The sequence below is a fragment of the Aythya ferina genome, assembly GCF_964211825.1.
Source record: "Aythya ferina genome assembly, chromosome: 3".
In the NCBI taxonomy this organism is placed as follows: domain Eukaryota; kingdom Metazoa; phylum Chordata; class Aves; order Anseriformes; family Anatidae; genus Aythya; species Aythya ferina.
In genome coordinates, this window is record NC_140298.1 from 46,370,172 (window position 1) to 46,392,029 (window position 21,858).

At 35.3% G+C, this 21,858-nt stretch overlaps 1 protein-coding gene across 5 annotated transcripts in view; it reads left to right on the top strand.

The window, feature by feature from the left end:
- The window catches only part of PDE10A (phosphodiesterase 10A), a 368,649-nt gene that overhangs the window by 310,403 nt on the left and 36,388 nt on the right, over nucleotides 1-21,858 (top strand). For all 5 annotated transcript variants that reach the window (XM_084513731.1, XM_084513733.1, XM_084513734.1 and 2 more), the window contains 5 exons: nucleotides 10,025-10,165; nucleotides 12,810-12,965; nucleotides 15,648-15,698; nucleotides 16,979-17,037; nucleotides 19,596-19,647. In XM_084513731.1, the coding sequence (XP_084369857.1) occupies nucleotides 10,025-10,165; nucleotides 12,810-12,965; nucleotides 15,648-15,698; nucleotides 16,979-17,037; nucleotides 19,596-19,647 (459 nt within the window). The remainder of the gene's footprint in view (nucleotides 1-10,024; nucleotides 10,166-12,809; nucleotides 12,966-15,647; nucleotides 15,699-16,978; nucleotides 17,038-19,595; nucleotides 19,648-21,858) is intronic.

Below are 21,858 nucleotides of genomic sequence, written 5' to 3' on the forward strand. Positions count from 1 at the left end.
GATAAGTTTGGCGTTTTTCTTTTTGCAAAGCATAGGTGATACTTTTGCTGTTAAAGGAGGACCTTGCTTTGTAGAAAGAGTTCCTTTGCCATTTAACAGGACATGGTAAACACCCTGTTGCTGAAGGTGTTTTAAGGACACAGCAGAATTCAATAGAATATCATTACTTTGGGCTTTTGTGAGTTTGTTAAAGTACCTGACCACATATTAGGTTTCTTTATAGCCTTGTTTTCTTTCTCTCTGTTGAAGGTAGAAACATACCTTGAGTCAGATAACAGCAGGATGAGGAAATTTCTAGCTGATGTGTCAGACGGAATGCCTTTGGGATCTTTAGCTGAGTGAATTTGCTTGATATAGAAGGTGCCACACCAATTACATGTTATAGGGCATTTATTTATGCAAGTGTTACTCAGAATTGGTGCCAGAATGAGTGTGGGCAGTTCAGTAATTTTAGTGACTTTCTGGTTGTTCAGATTGCTTGGGAGTTCTGGCACTTGGTGTGCTCCGTGTTAACTGATAGTTCAATTCTGCTGATATTATGATTCTGCTTCTTAAATAATTGCCCCCAAGCAGGTAAGTACCACTCACATGTCCAACTCCTTGCTCCCCCCGTAAAGTCTTTCCGTGTTTCAGAATCTGTTTTTGCATATGCTATGCATCTGGTAAAATAGAGTGCAAAATATGCAGGTGCTGGAAACAGCATGGCTTTTTCATCATGGTAAAAGGATCTGAACCAAACTGTGCTCACTACTTCTGGTTCTTGAACTCTATTACATTGTGCCATGTAGATGTACCTTTATGAATTTATGATTTGCCCATGGCTTACTGCACTTATGCAAATAAAATGATCTTAAATTAGATAACACTCAATTTGAAAATACTATAAACTTGTAGACTGGAAACACTTCCAAATCAAACAGAAATGTTCCACAATTCTTAAGGAAACGACATTATTTTGTTACAGTTCTCTGTTTTATTACTGATGGGGATGAAAATATAGTTCATAGTTCTCATGCTATTACCTTAATTGAATATCATCTTTAAACATGACTTAAAGGATTTGACAGGGTGTGTATGTAAATTAATGTGCCCAAGTACCATGCTAGCTGAGCATGGATTTAAACTCATAAGCCGATATCTTTGCCAGGCAATATTTCTAAAATACTTTATACAGAGTTTCTAATGTATTACTACATTAGCTCATTCTTCAGATGTCTCTTTTTATAGTACTTATTTGTGTAATTCAACACATGATCATATTGATTCTTATGTAAAGCTGTGTGAGTTTGAATTTAATTGGCATATACTTAAAGTAGCTTTTACTAGTTTTTGTGCATGTTACTTAGCTCCTGAAACTGAAAATTGTGTTACCAGCAGACTATCCTTGCTTCATGTAGGAGTTTTCTATGTTTTAAGAAATAATTATGTGGGGCCACAAATCCATGCACACACTGTGCTTCAGAGTGTATGTTATTAAACCATTGTAGAATTTTTAGTCATACAGAATGTTGTTGCTTCTTGACTTACAGTGCCACCTAGTGAATTTATGGGGTGATGTGAATAATTAGGAAAAGGAAAAAGAATCTACTCATTGCTAACTGTCTCAAGTTTTGTGCCAACCTGACATACATGATTTTGAGTATGCAGACATCTTCTCTGAGATATGAATGTTTTAAACATGTTTCTAGGTGAAACTCTTCTTATTTGCAAGCAAATTCAGAAAAATTTAGTCTCTATCCTTGAGTTAGTTCTACCACTATGTAAACTTTCTACAGACATAGTGAAAGAAATCTGTTGCTTTCCTGCTTGCCAGAGAATAGTGATGCTCAGTAGAGAGGAAAAGCTCTTGATCAATTACTATTTAACAGTTCAATTTTGAGTTAAAAAATTATGAAACTGTAAGTAAATGAGATGGATAACTGTCAAGATATGTCTTAAAGAAGTTTTGGTCCTGTTTCATTTACTATTCAGCTAGGCAATATGGTGAAATAGTCATGATGAAAATACCACACGTAGAATACAGATCTAGTCAGAGACTAGGTAATTTGTGGTTCAGTATCAAAATGGCAGGTTATTTTGTACAAATCCTCAAGGATTTATCCAGGATCTGGTTTTGCTCAGTATATTCATTGATGCATGGATGAAAAGCTTATAAAATTTGCATCTAGTGTGAAATTGGGAAGGACTTCAGATGTTCTTATACAGAAAGATTAAAATTCAAAACGATCTTTAGAAAGTGGTCTGAAGAAACCAGACAATAATTTGGTGAGGACAAATTCCAGATTCTGCATAGATTGTATATCTCTGTAGTTGATGATTTTGAGAAAGATTCTGAGAGTTGAAGTGAATCTGAAAGTAAACATGAGCCAACTACATCATCGCTATTGTAAAAGAGACATCGTGCTGTGTATCAGAAGTCTAGTCTTCACAACAAGTAATTTTCCTGTTACTCTGTACTCTTGTTGTGGTTTCAGGTGGAAAAATATGTCTGGTTTAAGCACTTCACTTTAATTAAAAAGTGGAAGGGCTGAAGAGGGCCCAAAAGAGAACAGAGAGAATAGTCAGGAAACAGAAGAACTGGCATTGCAGTTCTTCTGCAACAACAACAACAACAACAAAGTTGAGGGGTGAAGATATGCCTGGGTAAGGCAGAGATTACCTGGGTAAGGTAATTTTCTATATATTTATGGTATATAAGGCAAGAAGTAGGAGGGTTGGATTAGGAAAGCTTCCTCAACTGCATCTGTAATGAAGCACTACAGTGTGTTGCTTGTGAAAGCTCAGGTACCTTCACCCTCGCAAGTCTTTTGAGAGCTGTTTATACAAACATCTTTCAGAAAAATGCTTAGCTGACCATGCCTTAATACAGAGGGGGGTGGAAGAGAGGTGAGTCACTGTAGTTTTCTGTGTCAATAAGCTAGTGTAACTCTTGAGGGAGTTTTCAGTTTTACGAATCAACAGGAGAGTTTTCAGGAATTAAATGAAGTTAATTAACACTATTTAAAAGAATACAAATATTAAAAACAAAACAATTACTAGTTGTTTTACAGCACATAAATGCATTGTTTTCATTTCACAATTATCTAACGTTTGTATATTTTCCCAACATACCTGCATAATATAGAGTTTAAAAATGCAAATCTCTCAAGTACTTGGTTAGCTTTAAAGAAGGAAATAAGAGATTGTTTTAAAAATTATTAAAATGGGTATAATTTTTTCCCTTTTATCCTTTGTGTGCTTCTTGCAGCAGAATTGCTGCACTTGTGCTTAAACTCAGGACATAAATGCCTATAGGTCTTTAAGATTTAACATGGTAACATTGGCTACTATGTCAGTTTAGCCAGTTTACAAATCCAAGCTTTTTTTCCCGTGGATGCTTCCCAAATTTTTTTTGTTTTGTTGGTTTTCTTGGTAATAATTGCTTATTGTGGTAAGCTTTGTTCCTGCAAAAACTGGTCTTAAGGAGCAGCCTTAATACCTATCTACAATTAATTGTATCATCACTAAGCTGTATGGTCTTATGTTTGCTGTTGCATCCTTTACTAAGAGGAAAAAATTGTTACTATCACTAAACAGTAAGGGATGTGAGCTGCAAATACTATTAAGCTCACTTAATGTCAACTTGCTGAATTTCTATTTCTCTTTATTTTTTTTTTCCCCAAGCATCAATTTGTATAGCAATGTTGTAGTATTAAGAATTTCATTTTATGTCAAATGAATATTAAATCATTTTCCATTAAGCATTTTCAGGGCTGGTTTTATCTGCAAAACTCACAATGAGAGTCACTCGTAGCTCCAAAACAACTAGTTAATGGAACGCTTATGATGTGTGTACTTTAACCCTCATTCTTATCATTAAACCTGGTACTTATCCAGACCTCTTTGCTACAAAGATCTCTTAGAAAAAAAAAAAAAAGATTGGTATTTGTTATAAGAAATATTGTTGGTAGAGAATAAACAACTGAGCAGTTTGGGAAATGCAAACAATACATGTTTGCAGTTCTGCAGTTCAAATCCAGACAAACCTTATATAGCTGGTTGAATGGTGCCTCACTTTTTTGGATTGGGATTTGCTGTTCGGATATATTCCCATGGGCTACACCCCAACAGCCACTAGAGGAATAACATCGCTTACATCTATAGTTGACCTCATCAGAGGAGCCAAAGACTAAGACTGAAAGCACCTGAAAACTGTGGGTAGTTTCTTATCATTGGAGGAACATCTGTCAGGAGAAGCTGATGGTATGTGTTATGAGACTTGGGCTGCTCCTCCTCATCTTTTCTTTTATTGGGATTTTAATCTTCTGTCTCTGTCAAGCATTACATTTCACCAGAAAAAAAAATAATAAAAAATTAAAAAAAAAAAAGTAGGGCCAAGATATCACAGCATGACGAGATGAGTAACAGTTGTGCTTCTTGTGGATTCTCTTATCTGCTGAAAGTGAGGAGTGCTGAGGTTTCTGTTTCAGCCACAGTAAAGTGGTTTAAGATAAATTGCTTTGTAAATTCAAAAGACTAAGCGCAAGGCACCAAGGAATGAGCATCAAGAACCATATTATGGCTTTATGGGTACATACTAGTTTTGTTATGCATCTGAAAGCCAAATTTACTGTCTTTTGCTTGTAATTGAGAATGCTGTCATGATGATATTCATCATGAACAGATTACAGTTATGCATTATGCATTCTTGTAGACTGAAAGTCTAGTTAATATATTAGTTAATTAATTATTATTAATATATTATAGAATAGACATGAGAGATTACAATATGTTCATTCACTTAAAATGCCTGTGAAATACGAAAAGATGAGTTTTGTTACATTTGTCTCTGTTCAACAGTGGCCAGACCTGGGGGTGCTGGTTGATGAGAAGCTCAACATGAGCCAGTAATGTGCACTTGCAGCCCAAACAGCCAACCATACCCTGGCTGTATCAAAAGAAGCATGACCAGCAAGTTCAGGGAATGATTATCCCTCTCTACTTGGCTTTCACGAGACCCCACCTGGAGCACTGTGTTCTGCTCTGGGTCTCCCAGCACAAGAAGGATTTGGAAGTGTTAGAACAAGTCCAGAGGAGATAAAGAGCTGGAGCACCTCTCCTATGATGACAGACTGAGGGAGCTGGGGTTGTTCAGCCTGGAGAAGAGAAGGCTCAGTGTTGATCCTTCCAGTACCTAAAGGGAGCCTACAAGAAAGCTGGAGAGGGATTCTTTATCAGGAAGTATAGTGATTGTACGAGGAGTAATGGCTTTAAACTAAAAGGATTTAGGTTAGCTATAAAGAAGAGATTCTTTTCTCTGAGGGTGGTGAGGCACTGGAAAAAGTTGCTTAGAGAAATTTTGGATGCCCTATCCCTGGAAGTGTTCAAGGCCAGGTTGGATGGGGCTTTGAGCAACCTGGTGTAGTGGGAGGTGTCCCTGCCCATGTCAGGTGGGTGGAACAGGAGGATCTTTAAGATCCCTTCCAACCCAATTGAACTATTCTATGGTTCTATGAAAGATGTGGGTTAGTACAAGTTTATGGACTAATTGCAGCTCATATATAGTTATGACAAAATGTGCATGTTTTTTGAATAGTACTGCACAGTTGGAATGAGATTTTAGATTGTTCAGTGACCTTGGACATCAAGGACTGTTTGATAATGCTTAGTTTGATAGTGATGGTTTATCCTTGAACAGCCATGCTCTCTACCTGTAGAGAGGGAATAGTTTCAAACATAGTACCTGCTAGGTACTTGGAAGAGGTTTTCCTCGCTGACCTCTTAACAATGTATTGTGGTTTTTTTTGTTTGTTTGTTTGTTTGTTTGTCTTTTTCTCTAAAAGAAACAAAACTTGAATCTCTTCTAAGAAACTCTTTTACATTGGTAAAATTACTATAGTATCCATGTGCTTTTTTCAATAGCAAAATACATATTCACAGCTGTACTTCTTTATAGTAGCAACAGAGGGGTTTGCCAGCCAAACTGTTATTTACACAAGGACCCAGAAAAGACCATGCTGGCAAAAGCAACTTCTGCTAGTGAAACTTCATTGTGTAAACACAGTTTACATTGAAGATCCAGTGAAGGCTGCTTCTGGACAAGAATATGTGTCTGTGTTTTCTTCCTTTCTTCTGTTCTGAGAAGGTGTTTCTGAGAAGAGAAAGTTTTGTGTGTTGCTTTATATTTAATTGTGGGCGGGGCTCAGGAGATCAGTGTGGAGAAGCACTTTTTATATACGTAATTTAAATTGCACAATTACTCTGCTTAGCATCACATATTGCTCTGTTGGCATAAAGAACCAAATATGTCTTGAGAAAAATAAGAAGAATTGTGTTAGTAAAAGTGTTAATCTTTAGAAAGATCAGCTTTGGTCCCTGGTGTCCTGTTAATTTAATTTGACTTGTTCCACTACTTTGACTATGTAATTCAGAGTTTGTGTTTTATCTCCTGAATTTTGCAATACTCTGCAATATGAACCAATTTTTTGGTATCGAACATATAGTGTTATTATTTCTACTATGAAAGTACTATTTCAGTAGTAGGTTTTTTGTTGTTTTTTTTTTTTTGTTTGTTTGTTTGTTTGTTTTTTAATCAAAGCATATAGCTTAGCAGGTCAAATATTTGCAACAGTATGTATTTCAGTATTTCTGTGCCCTTAATGCCCTAAGCCTCTTCCCCTTCCCCAAATGTACTTTTTTTTTTTTTTTTTTTTTTCTCCAGCTACTGAAGTGCTTTTCTTGGATCTGTTAAGTGATTTTTTTTTTTTCATTCTGTTTAAGTGCATGTAAAATCATGAAACTTAAGCTTATGAGGCAAGTAATAATGAAACTAAGTTTACAGTTAAGAATTGTATGTATCTGTATTTTACTAGATTACAAGAAAGTAAGAATAAATAGAACTTTTTATTCTGGTAAATTGAGCATGCTTATTCTGGCAGATTCAGTGTGCCAATTCAGTGCTTCTGTTGTTGTTTGTTTTTGTATGTTTTTGTTGCCCCCCCCCCCCCCCCCTTTTTTTTTAGCACATTCTTGTACAGGGTACATAAAATAAACATTCTGTCTTTTCCCATGTCCTTGACTCTTAAAGGCCACTCTTTAAAGAAGTTGTGAGTGTAAAAGGATTTAAAGAATAAGACTAAAATTTGGGATCAGAATAAACAGAGAGATCCAAGATTTTCTGCACTTGTACTGTAATGCAAAACATCAAAATTAGAACAAGTATTATTAGAATGAGTCCAGAGAAGGGCCACAAAGATAACCAGAGGCCTGGGGCTCCCCTCCTATGAAGACAGGCTGAGAGAGCCTGGAGAAAAGAAGGCTCTGGGGAAACCTTATAGCAGCCTTCTAGTACCTAAAGGGGGCCTACAAGAAAGCTGAAGAGGGTCTCTTTATCAGGGAGTATAGTGATAGGACAGAAGTAATGGCTTTATATTTAAAAAAAAAAAAAAAAAAAAAAAAAAAAAAAAGGTTGTGGATACCCCATCCCTGGGATTGTTCAAGGTTGGGTGAGGTTTTGGGTAACCTGATCTAGTGGGAGATGTCCATACCTGTGGCAGGGGTTTGTGACTAGATGGTCTTTAAGGTCTCTTCCAAGCCAAACCATTCTGTGATTTTATGATTCTATATGGGGTGTATACAGTACAAGTTCAGTAGAGCTTGGAAAAAAAATATCTTTCCTTCCGGCTGCATGAGAATTATGACATAAAGTATGCTAAAATGTCTTGTCAGAGCTAAAATACTTTGTGGCAGCTTTTTTTTTTTTTTTTTTTTTTTTTTTTAAGGTTGTTTAATTGCCATCTGTATCACATTAGTATCATGTGAGGAACTGGATGGAAAACACATTGCCTTGTCTTGTGGAACTTTTAAAGACTTCCTGACATTATCCTTAACAGAACAAATACTTCTTTAGTTTTATCCGAATCTTTAGTGTTTTTCTTTTACACTCTTTAATCACCCTAATCATTAGACTACTAAATCTTCTTGGATAAATTTCACAATTGCTATGACCATTAATTCCATACTTTTCTTTTATCATTTGTTTTTACCTCATCCTAAAGTCCAACTTTCTCCTTCCAAAATGATGTCCGTTCCAGCTAAGGTACCTTAATCACTTCAGAAATGGTGCATTACATTGCATCTCCTTAATTTCTGAAAGTCTCAGTGTGTTCTTTTTCAGAATTCTTTAGAATGTTTTATGATGCACCATGCATGTTTGTAGAAGAAGTAAATGATAATTATGAAAGGATACATCTTATATCATCACTTCATTTTCTACAACTGAGACTAGTTGCAGAATTTTCACCTACAAATGATGTATTTTATGTTCTGTGATTCTACAGCAAGTGATAAGACATGGGGAAATAGTCTCAATTTGCACCATGGGAGGTTTAGGATGGATATTAATATAAATTTGTTTACTGAAAGGGTTGTGCGGCAGTGGAATAGGCTGCCCAGGAAACTGGTTTAGTTACTATCCCTGGAGGTTTTCAAGATATGTGTAGATTTGGAACTTAGTCCACAGTGGTGGACTTCAGTACTAGGTTAAAGGTTGGACTACATGATCTTAGAGGTCTTTCTCAACCTTAATGATTCTATGATTCTATGAAAACAACCCCTGTTTAATAATTTATCCTGTTTCACAGGGCTCATGATGGTGGCTATTGACTTATGAAATCTGTCTCACCTTTCCTTCATACCTGAATTTTCTTTCTCTTGTGATCCTTTTGGCGTGCTCTGACTCTAAACCATAACACAGGGCATTCTGCACTCTGGGTAGTGATCTGTGAAATTTGTATTCAAATGGTAATTGGAGCCTCAGCTAAAATAACAATATAAATAAAAGGTGTGTTTTGTTTTGTTTGTTTTTTAAATCTTAGTTGCTATCTATAAAACAAGGATGGTATTCACTGCCCACAATACAAGGGAGTTAGAGACTACAGGCATAGAGATTGTGAGATATTGAAATACCATAGTAATAATGACCTCACAAGTCTTTAAAGAGGAGAGTGAAATAACAGAAATGCTATTGATTTCATAGTACACAGAATTCACTTAATTTCTTCAAGGAACCAGACCCAAAGATTTTATGGGATTTTTTTTTGTTGTTTCTTCTACTGAGAATTAGCTATACATACAATGACAATTCCAGAGCAAAGCTCCCTGCATACTACTAAGCTGAAGCTGAAATCTTATTAGAAAAAAAAAAAAAAAAAAAGTTATTTTTTCAGTCTTTCAAGGCAATGTTGCATCCAGAGCAACTGGTATCTACAGTACATGTGCACCTGCTTTTGTTTACTGTAACAGAAAATTTTGGAAATTATAAATGTAGCAGAAGGATTAGATGTAATTACTATTGATTATCATAACCATTGATGCCATAGAATCTTGGGAGATGAACCCCTGTAATAGCTGTAATGAAAGCAAAATCTAACGTTAAAACAGATCATTACAAAGGAGTGGCCATTCTTACTAGGAGCTCTAGTAATATGCTGCATAGTGTTGTGTCCCCTTTTAGTACAGGGGATGAATATAGTCACTTGGATTTCAGGAAGTATAATTTAGTAATAATTAAATTAATAATAAATTAATAATAATTTTGAAATTATCTTTCATTTGGGTGAGATAAACAGTAAAAATAAAGATTATCTGTACTTTCTGAGCATTCTCTATTGAAGTAAGTGACTGCATTCTAGAAAAAAATATTTTTTATAAGGCATAATATTTTTCTGTGACTCGAAGTCTTGAACTACATTCAAGGTAAACATAATCCAACTGATATAAGTGCTGACTGACTTCAGCGGAAGAGTTATTCACTGTCTGAATATTGAATGTAGAGTGGGATTTTATATGATTTTGAAAGAGTTACATGGAGTTTTACCAACTATTTTTCATATTCAAAAGCACAAAAACTGTTTCTCTGTTACCTACTTTATTCAATCCTTTGAACTACATATGTATCACAGTGACTCTGTAAATGTAGCCATGCTCTCTAATTACGTTATTTTTTCTTTTTTTCCTTTTTTTTTTTTTTTTTTCTTCTAACTAGAGTCTGTGTGTATTTACACCACCAGGAGCTAAAGAAGGACAACCACGGCTCATTCCGGCAGGGCCCATTGCACATGGCACTACAGTATCTGCTTATGTAGCCAGATCCAGAAAAACGTTGTTAGTAGAAGATATTCTGGGGGTAAAAAGCTTTCTGTTTTTAATGAGATGAATACAACATATTAATGGGTTGAATATTTTGATGCTGATATATTTATTGAGCAGAATGTATAACAATGTAATTAACATCTGTCTTGCTACCGAGGAAATAAGTTTTATTTTGGATTAACTTCATGGAGTAAATTCAGAAGATCGCATTCATTTTTATATTTAAAGATTTTTTTTTGTCTTTTATTAGCTTTTTGTTGTCAGATAATAGAAGTAAGGGTATTATAGTTAAAGACAGCACTCAAAACTTCTGTCCTTTTGGTCTTGAAATAATCAATTAGTGTACTGATCCCAAACAAGAAGACTTCCATATAGATAATCAAAGTTTGATTTAATTATAGCACTTAGCTCATACTTAAACGAATGTCAATCACAGTTCTGATTATTAGACGAGATTTACATATGTAAGTGATAGCAAAAGGCAGAAATTTATGTATTTATTTAAATATTCAGAAAATCTTTATGTAATATTCTGATAACTCTTGGCACCATGTATGTCTGTCCTTTTTAATTTCTTGGAAAACTTTATTCTCTAGTCATGTCTATGCAGTTGCATAGTTAATTGGGTAGTTAATTGTACTTTATGAGAACGCTTTATGTTTGGCTGATTGTGAGAAAACCAAGACTGTTTAAATTGGTTACTCTTCAGTGTTTTCAGTACTCTTTTGAGTTCTTTTGGTCTAGAATAAGAATCTTCTCAAAAGTGATCAAAATTGGACATTTCCATCTCTGTTTTTAAAAGTTTTATTTATTTATTTATTCTATTTTAAATGCCAAATACACATGCTACCTGGTGGACCTCTCAGGTGGCCAGGTGCTGAAGAAGGTAGCCCAAGGGGACTTGAAGTTGCCCCATACTGATGAAGGGATGCTGTTCTCCATGTATGAAAACAAAAAGTAGATGCTACTTTCTCTGTAGTAGAAGTTGGTACTTAGCTGGAGTATCAAGTGTTTCTATGCTGTTAGTTTTTTTCTGTCTATAACATAGAGATACAATAGACAGGCTTAAATCGTCACTGGTAATTTCCAATTAATGTCATGATAGGCTTGTATATTAAGATGGTATGTGTTGATTTTACATCCCTAATACTAAGAAGAGTTAGTGGAGAGGAGTTTTGAGCTCTTTGTTGTTTTACAGTATAAGCAGATTATTGACAGAACTCCAGACAAATTTCCTGTTTTGAATTGACTGTTTGGATGTACATAGAGAACATCTAATGTACCTCAATGGGTTGTACTAAGAAGAAAAGATTAACTTCCTTTCACTGTGAAATTCAAATTGTGAACCTCTGTGAAGGCTATGCAGGATGGAAGTTCACTGCAGCAGGGGACTGGCTGTTTTGATTCCCAGTCCAATTTCCCCACTCTGACCTTTCACTTTGGTCCTTCTTTATTCTATTCACCCCTCCAGAAAAGGAAGATTAATTGTGGTGACGTGGTTTGCCTTCCTGTGATTTTAGGATGCAAACTGACTCGTCACCCCTCTTCTGTGGAAGAAAGAATTAAATAGTGAAAGCAGGAGGTTTGTGTTGAAAAGTGCTTCCCACTCTCCATTGCCTTCCAGTTTGTGTGAGGCTGTCATTTGTTCTTAGACTTTCAGGTCATCTTAGTAATTTTCATCTTAGTAATTGTCATTTTAGTAATTAAGGTAGAGATTACTTCCTGTTTTCTTTGAGAAAGGAAAGTATCCCATTCCCCAGTGTAAGTGGGATCAGCCATGAAGAAGAGAGAGTTTTTTAAGCAGAGTCTGCAGAGAACAGCTAGTAAAAATCATGCACAGAAGGACTGTGTGCAACCAAGTGCTTCTGGCATGCTTCAGGTCAGCTAGTTACTGCCTCAACATAAAGGTAGCTTCTCTGGTTTTTGTGAGTTTTCATTCACGAGGAGTTGAAGTTATAAAGTGTTGCATATTACCTACTTAAAGCAAATGTTATACATTTGGGCTTTTTATAGCAGCTGGTAGGTTATTTTTAACATTTATTAATATAAATTGTGCATGGGCTTATTCAGGATGCATAAGCAAGGGAAGGAGAAATACTTTCTCTCATGTAATTTTTTTTTTGGAAAATGTTTTTCTCCTCAGGAGTCAGTTGAGGATTATAACTCTGTATAACCTAAAGCCTTAGCCTTAGCCTCAGTTTTTGATTTTTATCCTCTTGCAAACACTGCTGGCTGCTTGGTAACACTGAAATCTGAGCAGCCCACTTCATAATTACAAATGCTCTAGTTTTCTTTTTTCTTTGTATGTTTCTTTCCTTCTCTCTTAATCTGGACTGGCATTAGCAATGAAGTGTTGATTTGCTGCCTATGAGAATAAAGAAAATGCATTATAAAAGCAAACCTGAAGCTAATATCACAACTAATTCTAACTTTGTATCACTAAGTTTATCTATACATATAAATTAATGCTGAGAAGATTTTTTTTATGGAACTTTTCTAGTAAATGTCTTAATGCTAAATGTAAATTATGCTGGGAGTTATGATTTTTAGTGAATTTTATCATTAAATATATGTTCCTGCAGATTTGATCAGTCAGGAGGGTGAGAAAAGCACCAATTTATCTTTTATATTAATGTTATGATATTTACATTTTATCAGATTATGTTTACATTTTCTAGGATGAACGATTTCCCAAAGGTACTGGACTGGAATCAGGGACTCGTATCCAATCTGTTCTTTGTTTACCCATCGTCACTGCAATTGGTGATCTGATTGGTATTCTGGAGCTTTATCGTCACTGGGGCAAAGAGGCCTTCCATCTAAGTCATCAAGAGGTGAGGCACCACTTTCCAGAACTTGTTCTGCAAATCCCCCCTTTGCAGCAATGACTAGCACCTCAGCCCTCCACCCTCCAAACTTTCTTCTCTCACTCTTCTTTTTTTTTTTTTTTTCATATGTGAATTTTATCATCAAATATTTGTCTTTATTGATTATAAACTCAATACAAAGTCATTAAAGAAGTTAATGCAAAAGTGCCGAATAAAGCATATCTATGCAAGTGTACATCATATGTCAGAAAAATGAAGTTACTTTATACTGCTAAGTTACACTGGGTCTCAATTTTAACTTTCCAGAAAAAGCTTTATTTTACAGGATGGAAAGATATTTTTGGTTAATTTGTTTTTGATATTGTTTCTCAAGGGGATAGCCCTATTGTGGGATATAATTTTGCTATGTTGTTGCAATCATATAGAAACTCTCTATGCTAGGTCTCACAGGAGAAAGTGATTTTACTTTAAAGTATAAGTGAAGCACTTATTTGCGTACTTATATATATCCACACGCTTGCAGGCACCAAGACGTGTGTGTCTAAGTGGTCTTTTCCAACAGCCAGGTACAAGAGATGTGGTTATCCAGATAGTCTCTCCAGGACTTCTCTCAGGGACGTGGAGAACAAGGGATGCCACCTGTTGAGTCCTCTTGTCTCCTGGTTTCTTTCTAGGTTGGCAGCCATGTGATGGTTTTTAGTCTGTCTTTAGCTTTTAGGAGTTGACATATTTTGTCTCTCCAGTGTGTCCCACCTCTGTGAGTCATCAAGATGTCCTTTTTGATGTGTCGTCATTGTTATTTTTCTCCTGATCTAGATGTCCTCTGAAACTGTGTTTGCATATGCTGGTACTTGGACGACCCGCTAATCTAGATGCCTTCACTACATGACATTCATAAAAGCCTCTTCTATTTTTTTCATTCTGGCGTTTCCCCACACAGACACTCCCATCCATATCCATTTTCCCATTTCCATGACTGTTCTGTATGCTATATGGTGTACTGTATTTATATAAGGCCTGTGCAGTTAAATTGTCCACACATGCCGATTTGTCATTCAACATTGAGTTGTTAGCCAAGGACAAATGAATCTGAAAATGGATTAGATGTCTCAGAGATTTTTGCCTCGTTATGTCCCAGCTACATGCTAAGGTGGCTCAGGACTGTGTCGTTCATTTCTATCTGTGCCCTTCCTCAGGGAAATGAACCTAAATTTAGAGATTAGGACAAAATGGGCGAGTCTTAGCAAGGTCTGTTGTCTTGATAGTGTTACAAGGTCTGTTGTCTTGATAGTGTTATGAGATGTTACATGGAACACAAATGCTCTACACTTTATCTGTACTGAAGAGTAATTATTCTTACACAAAAAGCAGAAAACATGCCAACGAGAGGTATTAAACTAGTTCTCCCAAGGAAGGAAAAAAATAGTAACATTTGTCAATCATATATTCTGTTTATCAGTAACCTAAGAAGCTTAGTGGGATGCAGATATTTGTATATTAGCTAGGCAGTCAGCACATGTGTAGCTTCAGCTTCAGTGTCTCAGCTGGTATCTTTTTTCCAGTACACAGAGGTCATGGCAAGGGGCTGGATTAGTATGGTGGTGCTAGTGTCCCTGTCCACAGAACAACAAAAAGACCAGACACATACCGTGCTTCATTAATTCTGCTTACACACAATGTAGTTATTTTATTTTTTTTAATTTTCTCCTATTACATTAATCATTCTACAATTCAGATAGTCTCAAACATGCATTGTTCTGTGCAAAGCTGTATGAATCTTTTATGTTATATTAAATACATTCTTTAACTGAATTTCATTAATGTTCTACTTGGAAAAGACAGACTACTAAATAAAAATATTTTATTAGTAAATTAAAAATATTTAAAGGTCACTTTCTGAGAGTTCTGAAGCATTCTTTTTGTTTTCAGGTTTCAGAAAGCCTTTGAATACCATTAGCAGTTTTTATTAAATCTGTACAATGTGTTCTGCTTAAAAAAATAAAAAATAAAAAAAAATAAAGGACATGAGGAGGGAGGGAATGCAGCAGCAGACTTTTAGTACTTGTGTCCTCTGTGTTCCTATAAAGCTTATGTGTTTCAAGGACAGGAGATTATGCATGGTAGCACATCTTAGTTAATTGCAGTTTACCTGACATTTACTTGAAATGTTGCCTGGAAACTGTCATACTTTAAAACACTAGTCTTGCGATGAGGGATCAGGTCTGTTTCTTTTGCCACCAAAATGGTAGTGAAAGAGACAGTGCCTGTTTACAGCTGGAAATAGTTGTGGCTGAAGAGATGCAGCCCCAGAAAGTGTTATATTTTATTTCTGTAACAGATGTCTTTCAAAAAAATATACATAACATAATTTTTAATGTCCTTGACTCATGGGACATTTGTTTTGATGTTATGTTTCTGACCTGATGGGTTGCCAATACCATTGCTTATGAGCAATGATAACCACCTTTATGACAGAAGTGGAGGAATGTTCTCCAGTGTCTGAATGTATCTTACTGATACTGAAGCTATTGCAAGTATACAGAGATTTTCACAAAATAATTATCTCCTCACAAATTGGTGCTGCCTGTCTTTGTCTAATTCACTTAGCTATACAGAGAAAAATCTAATGTAAATTGTGTGACATTTTCAATGTTTGTTCAGATTTGTTTGTTTTCTCTTTTGTTTCAGGTTGCAACAGCAAATCTTGCATGGGCTTCAGTAGCAATACATCAAGTACAAGTAAGTGTGGGTTGATTTTCATTTTTTTTCATTATGTAGCCATTCTGCCAGGACTTGATTGGTAGAAATATGGATTATGTTCAAACTTAAATGGTGTCACTACTAAAACATTGATTTAAGGCCCTTCCCAGATCCTGAAAAAGTATGCTTAAGTTTCTGGTGTCTATTGATATAGTTCTCTCCACTTGCAACCATGGAACAAATGACTTAATAAATAACATTTTTTTTTTATTCCTTTGATTTTAAAGAGAAAAGAAATTTTAGTGAAGTAGATAGATAATTATTGAAGTGGAATTGTAACAACTTTACAGTATTTTGTTTGTTTGTTTTGTTTTGTTTTGTTTGGAAGAAGGCAACTGCCAGGCCGCCTGGTTCCTCACATAGTAATCAGTTTGAAATTATTAGGTGTTGCTAGTTAAGCCTGCTTTAAGCTATCCTTGCTAGCTGCTTCATGGTTCTCCAGCTACTCCAACTAAGGATGTGCTTAATGAAGCTCCACAAACTGCTATCTCCTGTAGCAAATCCCAACAGCTTTACTGAGAGGTATTGTTCCTTCAGCTAACAGAAGATAGTAGCACTGAATCTAAACATATTCCATCAGCACTCAGAAGATACTGAAACAAGTTCATCTGTCAAGTCACAGAAGGAAGATTATTACATTATTTTTTTCAAGATGTCTTTTATGAACCTCACAGAAGGCTTGCACAAAATTTCCTGCTTTTCTTTTCAAGACTAATATTTGCCACCTCATTGCTGGAAATCATTTACTTCGTTTAGTGTGATCATTCACCCTGGCACATACAGAAAGAATTTACTGGCCTTGGTTATTGTGTACTAGTAGAATTGTAATTGCATGCAGTTGCAACTTCTCATCACTTTATAATACTGACTCACTCTTAAACAGTAAAGTCTTTCACATCTAAGAAAACAAAACATAAAAAACTTAGTTTAAGCCTGCTCATTGTTCATTTTCATTCCTTTCCCTTCAGCTCTTGCAGGCCAAAGGAGAATACTCACCCTACCCAGGTTCTTGCCTGGGAAGAATGTGGGACTTCTGATCTGGAATTAGGCCTTAACTACTAGGCTACAAAAGAGATAGCTAAGATTGAAGCCCAATACACAAATCCTACTATTAATTTTATACAATGGTGTAATATATCTATACACTAGGAGTGGTATTTTTTTAATACAAATCAAATGGGTAGACCACATGACTTCAGGTTCCCTCTGACTTCAGTGTTCCCCTGGAACAAATGATAACACAATCTGTTCTTCCACAGGTGTGCAGAGGCCTTGCCAAACAGACTGAACTGAATGACTTCTTGCTTGATGTATCGAAGTAAGTATGATTTGCACTATAACCTCATCAGTCTACTTTGATGAGCTTTCTAATTTGAACAGGTGAAGAAGGCAGAAAAACTTCAGCACAGAGCTAAGAATGAATGATGTAGGTGGCAGTGGTGTATTGCTGTTATACTGCTTTATTCCTATGGCAGAAGAAAATGTAAAATCCAGTTATAATGTATAGAATTTATTTACATTTGTGGTCTTTAGCAAGTTGTTGTTGTTGTTGTTCCCCCCACCCCCGTTGGATTTAAACGTGGCTCTGCATGCCAAAAGAATAAACAGGTGTCATTTCTTGTCAGGGTCAGTTTTAGAAGGTTTGTATGGATTTTTTGAAAATTTAGTCAATTTGTTTCAGCACTTCCCTCCTAATTTTTTGACCTCTACATGCATGTATAAGTATATATGCATAAGTATACACACTTCAAGGGTATAACCTTGAAGAATCAGGACTGTCACACGGTTGTTCATCTCTGTGTTTTCTGGAGACTCTGTTTTTGTTTTCAAAGAACTGTAACTGTGTATGGTATATGTTATTTTAATTTCTCATCATGATAAATGAAAGATTAAGCTGAAAACCATGTAGAAGTATGAAAGTTTGTTCTAAAACTTGTGAAGTCAATTATGTGTTCTAATCGATCTTCTTGTCCTTCATCCCTTTTCCTTTGTTACTGTTGCAAGCATCTTTAAACAATAGAGATAGTAAATTAAAATAATTAAGGGTTGGTGGTATTGTTTTTTGGGTCTTGATGAATAGTTCTCAAGCTGATAGGATTAAAGGATGTCCAGCATGCCTCTGCCATAACTCAGAAATGCAAATACAGGGAGTTGAATCACTTCTGCCGCAATGGGAGATGATAGATTGGTGGAAGGAGCCTGCCTCTTGCATGGAGGGCAAGTAGGCTGTACCCAGATGTTTTTCCTACATTTTGGTCCTAGAAATGTTTTTTTGTTTGTTTGTTTGTTTTATTTATTTTTTAATTTCAGCTTATTTTTAGAGTGTATCTCCTAAAGAGCATTCTCATCATTCCCTTGTCAGAGCTATTCAATTGCTGTGGTGTCTTGCACCATTACATTCCTTTGCACAGTGGTTGTCTGCTGCTAGCATCTGTACTGAGCTAGTTTACCTGTGAACACTGGATTAATCTAGCCAAATTTAGTGGCTGGCAATTTACTTTTGGTAAATAATACTGAATTTGTTTTAAAGAATTTTATATTTTAAAATTTTAAGATAAAAAATTACAATAAATACTGCAAATATTTAATAGATTTTTCTGCAAAAAAAGTATTATCAATTGTTAGAAAATAGCATTATCAATTGTTAGAATATTTTAATTTTAACAAAAAAGAAAGCCTATGCTTTGAGAAAAAAAAAAAAAGGAATATCATTTAACACTTTTATCAATTTCATGTAGGTAAAGAATTGCACTGGCAAGGAAATACTCAGTTTGCTTTTAGACACGGTCTGTACATGTTCTTATATGGAAAGAGGATTTCCTATTCAATGAGAAATTAACTACTATGCACTGTCAGTAGGACATCTTCTATAACATTGTAGAAAGGGCAGGGTATATAGTGCTCCACCTCTTCATGTCTCTGAAATTTTAAGACATTGTATTATACACCTGTATTATATGTTTTATATACCTTTTCACTAGACCCAAACAGAAGTGAGCTGTATATGTGTGCAAGGCCATGGGAGAATGTCTTTCTGTCTCTTGGGAGCATTGTAATCCAGGGGTTATTAAGACTTGGAATGTGGAAGATTTGATTTAGGCCTCTTTTACTAATAAGCTTGACCTTTATCATTCAGTGTTCTTGGCTGTCCTTGGGCAGTTACCCCTTCACTGTGAAACTGAGATAATTTTTTTTTTTTTTTTTTTAAGTCACAAGATTAGTCTTCTGCAACACCAATATGCAAACACCCGGGCTAATAAAGAATACTCATTAAAAGTTTCATAAATTGTTGCTTTTAAATACTATTAAATAGTATTTAAGTAGATTAATATGATACGAATTTAGTTACAACACATGGTATTTATTAGTTCTCAGTACATAATCCTCTATGCATAAACCTAATGAGACATTTTGAATACATGTGCAGATAATGTTATATATCTGTAGTGAACAATGGAAGAGATGGTTGTGTTTTTTTTTGGTTTAATGTATATCTTCTGGATTGCTTTCCCTTTTTGCTTCTCCTTTTAAAATTTTAAGTGTGTAAAAGATGGCAAAGCATTTTGATACCTTTTTGGTGTTGCCCAGTCAGGGCCTGTTCAATTCAAGACAGACAATGTTTGGTAGTCTTTTTCTTTTTCTAAGGAGTTCTGTCATTATTGAATAATGGCTTAAAGGAACAGATCTAGTAGGACCATTGCTGAATTCCTTGTGCAATAGAAAGCAAGTAAATGGTTTTCAAGATGCAAACATTTTTTCTCACCTATTTCTATTAACTATTCAGTTAATTGAAAAGAGCCCAACAAGAGCCCACAACAGTCATTTGAGAAGTGTTTAGCTAAATGCAAATATTAACTGAGTCTTCTTTCTTTACAGAACATATTTTGATAATATAGTTGCAATAGATTCTCTACTTGAACATATAATGGTAAGTTCTGTTTTTTCCCTTCTAACTTGTTTAATTTTGGTTATTAAAATCCTCCATTCTCCTTTCCTTAAAGTAAGACATTACACATCATTGAAATGTCTGAGCTGTTTGTGATGGATACATAATACAAACAAAATTAACATCTCTATATGGAAGAGGAAAGTAAGGTGTCAGCTCGATTTTGATTGTTGCAATAACTTCATTTCACAGCTTTCATAAGTAATGACACAATACTGTCCTTGAACTATGTCATTACTATTGCGTGTTGAAGGTTTGAAAATTGTAACAAAAAGGTTTTTGTTTTTCTTATTACTTCAACCTGTTGTCCTTTCTCCTAAATTCAAGTTTTCTACATGCTGCAAAACATTCCTCAGGAAGTTGTCTGTAGGAAGTCAAACATTATTTCTAGCGTATTTGTTCCAGCTGCTGAATGAGATGTGCAAGACATTACATCCCCTTTGCTTTGCAGAAGTATTTACAGACATAACAGAAGAGTCAGTCAATATTTTATAAAAAACAAACAACAAACAAAAAAAACCAACATGAAAGCCAAATCCAATGAAATAGCTAACAGACTGTGTTTAATCAATGAATTACATGACGTACAGTCAAGAAACAGATTACAATTTTTTGAATCATTTTCAAATTTGGAATTATTTCCTGAACAGTGTCTACAAATATCTGGTGGACTGGTTGGTTGTAGCACATTTTGAATGTTTAAGAAATGAATTACACTTTTTAGCTTCAGGCACATTCATTTAATACTGCAGTTCTTTTCCCTAAATGTAAATCTTAATCATATCTCTGATACTATTAGTTCAATATGCATATTCAAATGTACTCTCCAAGAGTATTCCAACATATGCCCTAATCTTCAAAGTGATATTCTTAGCTGCAGTATTCCAAGACAAGAAACAAAAAATGCAAACAATATAGAAGTGCTTTTACTTAGAAACTTGAATTAGTTATAGAAAATATTTTGCAGTTTTTGTCTTATTCTAGTTAGTACATTGTCAAGACTTTTGCACATAGGATACATTTCTGAACACTGACTTTTCCAGTTTAAATGAACTGCTTAATAATTGCTTAACATTTAAAAGAACTGATGTAATATAACATACAGCATTGAGGACGAATATTCATATTCTTCCCTGTTCTTCACTGTGAAGAGAGTTCTGATGGAAAACACGTTTGGCAGTAAAATATGCTTACTCTTTCCTTGTCTTTTCAGAGACACTTGGCTGTATCCTGGTTCTGCATTTTAGCCTGTATAGATGCTTCATACTCAGCTTCCTTTTTAATCTGTAGTAGTTGGCTGTTTCTTGGGCCAATTAATTGAATTACATTTGCACACATTACCATTTTATGAGAGTGTGATTGTATCATTATGTGGCATATTCTCTGTCTCAGAGGGACAGAAGAGTGACAGTCAGTTTCACTTCACTACTTCAATATTTCACAAAAGTTATATCTTAGCTTGCACTCTCCCTGTTTTACCCTGCTCTGATGGACCAGAAGAAAACAGCAGGATCTTTCTAGCCACAGATTCTTTCAATATTGGAGAGCTCTCCAGCTAGTAAAGTCTAGATGGTTTCTGTGCAGTGCACGTTACATAGCTCATATGACAGTGGAGTAAAGCTTCACAGCCAGTGATTTACCATCTCACAGGTTTTTCCTGCAAAGGTCTAACATTTGTCTACTTCCATTAACATGAAATGAAATGTTTTAGGTTGGGTGTTTTTTTTTGTTGTTGTTATTGTTTGAAAGATGAGAGTGAGAGAGAGAAAAAAAAAAAAAAAAAAGAGTTCATTCATACAGAAGGCCTGAGAAGTCTCAGCTGTCCTCCCTGCATGTCCTACACACCAAAGACCAAGGAGTAATCATAATTAGTCTCTTTCTTTGACTGAATATATACATGTACAATTGAGAGAGAGAGAGAGAGAGAGAGAGAAAGACACCTTAGACCTTTCTATAATATGCAGTTACTATACTTTCTGGGCAGATAAGAAAAGCAGGAGATGTACCTGAATAGGACAGAGCACATTCTTGAACCTGAGTATGTATCTTAACACAGTGATACTCATGTGACACAATCAACAGTCTTTCCTAGCTTTCCTAGTGTTCTCAGAAAGTCCATCCTAAGTCTGAGAAACCTTTCAGTGAAATTCTGCTGTGTTCCTGGGACAAAGTTCTGTGCTGACTGGCGATTAG